Source organism: Chiloscyllium plagiosum, chromosome 30, assembly GCF_004010195.1.
Source record: "Chiloscyllium plagiosum isolate BGI_BamShark_2017 chromosome 30, ASM401019v2, whole genome shotgun sequence".
NCBI classification, from domain to species: domain Eukaryota; kingdom Metazoa; phylum Chordata; class Chondrichthyes; order Orectolobiformes; family Hemiscylliidae; genus Chiloscyllium; species Chiloscyllium plagiosum.
The window spans coordinates 28027063-28030324 of NC_057739.1; the positions used below are offsets into that span (position 1 = coordinate 28027063).

At 42.5% G+C, this 3262-nt stretch overlaps 1 protein-coding gene across 1 annotated transcript in view; it reads right to left on the reverse strand.

Moving 5' to 3' along the window:
• The window catches only part of scai (suppressor of cancer cell invasion), a 192397-nt gene that overhangs the window by 70365 nt on the left and 118770 nt on the right, over positions 1-3262 (reverse strand). The window contains exons 6-7 of the mRNA XM_043720180.1: positions 2825-2923; positions 2391-2487 (exon numbers count right to left, since the gene is read on the reverse strand). Coding sequence (XP_043576115.1) covers positions 2391-2487; positions 2825-2923 — 196 coding nt within the window. The remainder of the gene's footprint in view (positions 1-2390; positions 2488-2824; positions 2924-3262) is intronic.

The following is a 3262-nucleotide window of genomic DNA, read 5'->3' on the forward strand; positions in this document are numbered from 1 at the left end:
TAGGCGGCCTGTCTCCCCAATGTAGAGGAGACCACATCGGGTGCAGCGGATACAGTAAATGATGTGTGTGGGGGTGCAGGTGAATTTGCGATGGATATGGAAGGATCCATTGGGGCCTTGGAGGGAGGTGAGGGCGGAGGTATGGGCGCAAGTTTTGCACTTCTTGCGGTTGCAGGGGAAGGTGCCGGAAGTGGAGGTTGGGTTGGTGGGGGGTGTGGACCTGACGAGGGAGCCGCAGAGGGAGTGGTCTCGCTGGAACGCTGATAGGGGTGGGGAGGGAAATATACCCCTGGTGGTGGGGTCTGTTTGGAGGTGGCGGAAAGGACGGAGGATGATACGATGTATCCGGGAGGCTGGTGGGGTGGAAGGTGAGGACCAGTGGGGTTGTGTCCTTTTGGCGATTGGAGGGGCCGGGTTAAAGGGCGGAGGTGCGCCCACACCTCCCCCCTCACCTCCCTCTAAGGCACCAATGGATCCTTCCATATCTGTTGCAAATTCACCTCCACACACATCATTTATTGTATCCGTTGCACCCAAAGTGGTCTCCTCCACATTGGTAAGACAGCCGCCTACTTGTGGAACATTTCAGGGAACAGCCGTACCAACCAACCCAATGTCCTGTGGCTGAACACTTTAACTCCCCCTCCCGCTCCACCAAGGACATGCAAGTCTATGGCCTCCTCCATCGCCAGACCCTGGCCACACGACGCCTGGGGGAAGAGCACCTCATCTTCCGTCTAGGAACTCTCCAACCACACGGGATGAATGTACATTTCTCCAGCTTCCTCATTTACCCTCCTGCCACCTTATCTCAGTCCCAACCCCCGAATTCAGCACCGCCCTCTTGACCTGAATCTTCTTCCCGACCTTTCCGCCCCCACCCCCTCTCTGGCCTATCACCCTCACCCTCACCTCCTCCCACCTATCGTATTCCCAGCGCCCCTCCCCCAAATCCCTCCCCTCCAACCTTTTATCTCAGCCTGCTTGGCACACCAGCCTCATTCCTGAAGAAGGGCTTATGCCCGAAACGTCGATTCCCCTGCTCCTCGGATGCTGCTGGCCTGCTGCGCTTTTCCAGCACCACACTTTTCAACCCCATCACCATTGTAAACATTCACTTTCTCTCTCTGTCAGTGCACAATGGCAAGATACACTGCAATAAATCATGCAACCTTCAACAGCACCTACCAAACTGACAACCTCCAATCCTGATTTGAAATTATATCACCATTTCTCTAGTGATGCTCATCAAAAATCTGGAACTCCCTAACGACATTAATGTGGGCGTATGACCACCAAATGAACTGTAGTGATCCAAGGAGACAATGGCTCACTACGATCCTCTCAAAGGCAATAATGGATGGACAACAAACGCTGATCTTACCAACGATGCCCACATCCGAAGAAAGAATAAGAAGAGTTAAAATTGTGGAAAAATGCATAACTCGGAAGATGGAGAATTAATTAGAAAAATTGAATCATTTATTTGGAAACCACAAACCCTTCAAGGACAAAGAGAAAAAAGAGCATGGGCACTCTGCTGCATATGTGGCGTCTTTTTGCCCGTGTCTATATAATAACCATGTATCCATACATGGTTGAATTTATTTTATACACATTTTATTAAGTAATGTAAGATTAATGTCAAAACCCAAACCCAAATTAATGCATCAGGATTTTTAAAATAGCAGAAAGTAGGTTCTGTTAAATGAGAGCATCTGAAAATCCAGGTGATGTGTTGAAATGAATCACATAAGTAGCTAATTAGAAATTAGGAAATACTCTAATTTCATTCTTTGTATATTTCCCAGAATCACTTCTACTGTTGCTTCAGGAAAGGCAAAAATAAGTGAGGAAAAATATATTTTCATTTCTTCAATCTCAATTCTTAACTCAACACCCTATCAACATGACCCTGTGTTGTTACTACATCAAGGGGAATAACAGAGTAAATAGTAAAAAAAGGTCTTTACTTCATTTTCTCTAACAAAAAAAAATGCAGTCATGTGCAAACTTACTAACCATTCCTCCAATATTCACAGACATATTTGAAGGTAGGAGGCAGCAGGGAAGAACTTGGGCAAAACAGTCTCTATATAACAAAAATTATAGTTTTCAGTAGGTGGAGATGAGGTAAAGACGGAAGCTGGCAATATTATATAGATAAAAATGGCTATTTTAAAGATAGATATATTACCAATTTCAGGCTCAGTTTTGGATCTAACAGAATGGCAGAGTTTTCCACATACGGTTTCAGCTTCCCTGAGATTGAACAATACAGTCAATGGCAATGCAGTAGTTAATGCATGAAGCCATACACAAATGCTTCTTCACTGTAGATATCTCTGAAATTTTATAAATAGAAACACAGTTAAGAATAAATCCCATACCTTAACTAGGTCTCCAACAAGGTCCATTTTATTGAGGAGCAGACAAACAACGATGTATCGTGCGTAATACCGTAGCTTTTTAACCACAAGTTCAGGCCTACAGGAAGTGAGCAAACCCAAATGGATTCAAAGCAAAGAAACATTGAGTAACCCAACTAAATCAGGAAAAAAGTAAAAACAAGTTTAATATAAGGTAAAATTTAACACAAACTAAATTTTCCAAAATAATTTAATCACTCTTCTAACTTTGCTCTTTTAATTCAAGGCCTTTCATGAAAACATTAGCACCATAAAAAAGAAATAAAAACAGATATTGGCAAGGGTATTTTAGTACATATGCCTTTTATATAACCAAATCTGATATGCATATATAGATCTATACTTGTAGTTATATACACAAAAAAGTTTGCATGAATGTATCTTGGTTAGCATACCTATCCTCCTTAGTGACCTGGGAGTAGTAGGCCCTTTGTCTTATTGCAGAGTAGAAGGAAAATGCTTCATTCAGGTAACTGGTCTCAGAAGTACGCAAGCTAAAGATTGGAATGTCATGAAAAGAACGAACAGAAATATATGGCAGCTAAACATTGAGACATACATTAAAATGTTTTAAAAGATGAACAATACCTGCAAGCTACAAGTTAGTTTTTTTTCTTTTATAAGAATTAATGGTTTACAAGTTTTATCAGGCTATTCACATCCCTAAAGGAAACAAATACAGTTTGGTAATTTCTCTCCTTTTTTTTCCTATCCTTGAGACAGAGAAGAAGAGAAGAGAAAGACAAGAGAGAGTTGGAGTACACAGAGACAGACAGAGTAAACTGTGTGTGAGTGTGAGTGTGAGTGTGAGTGTGTGTGTGTGTGTGTGTGTG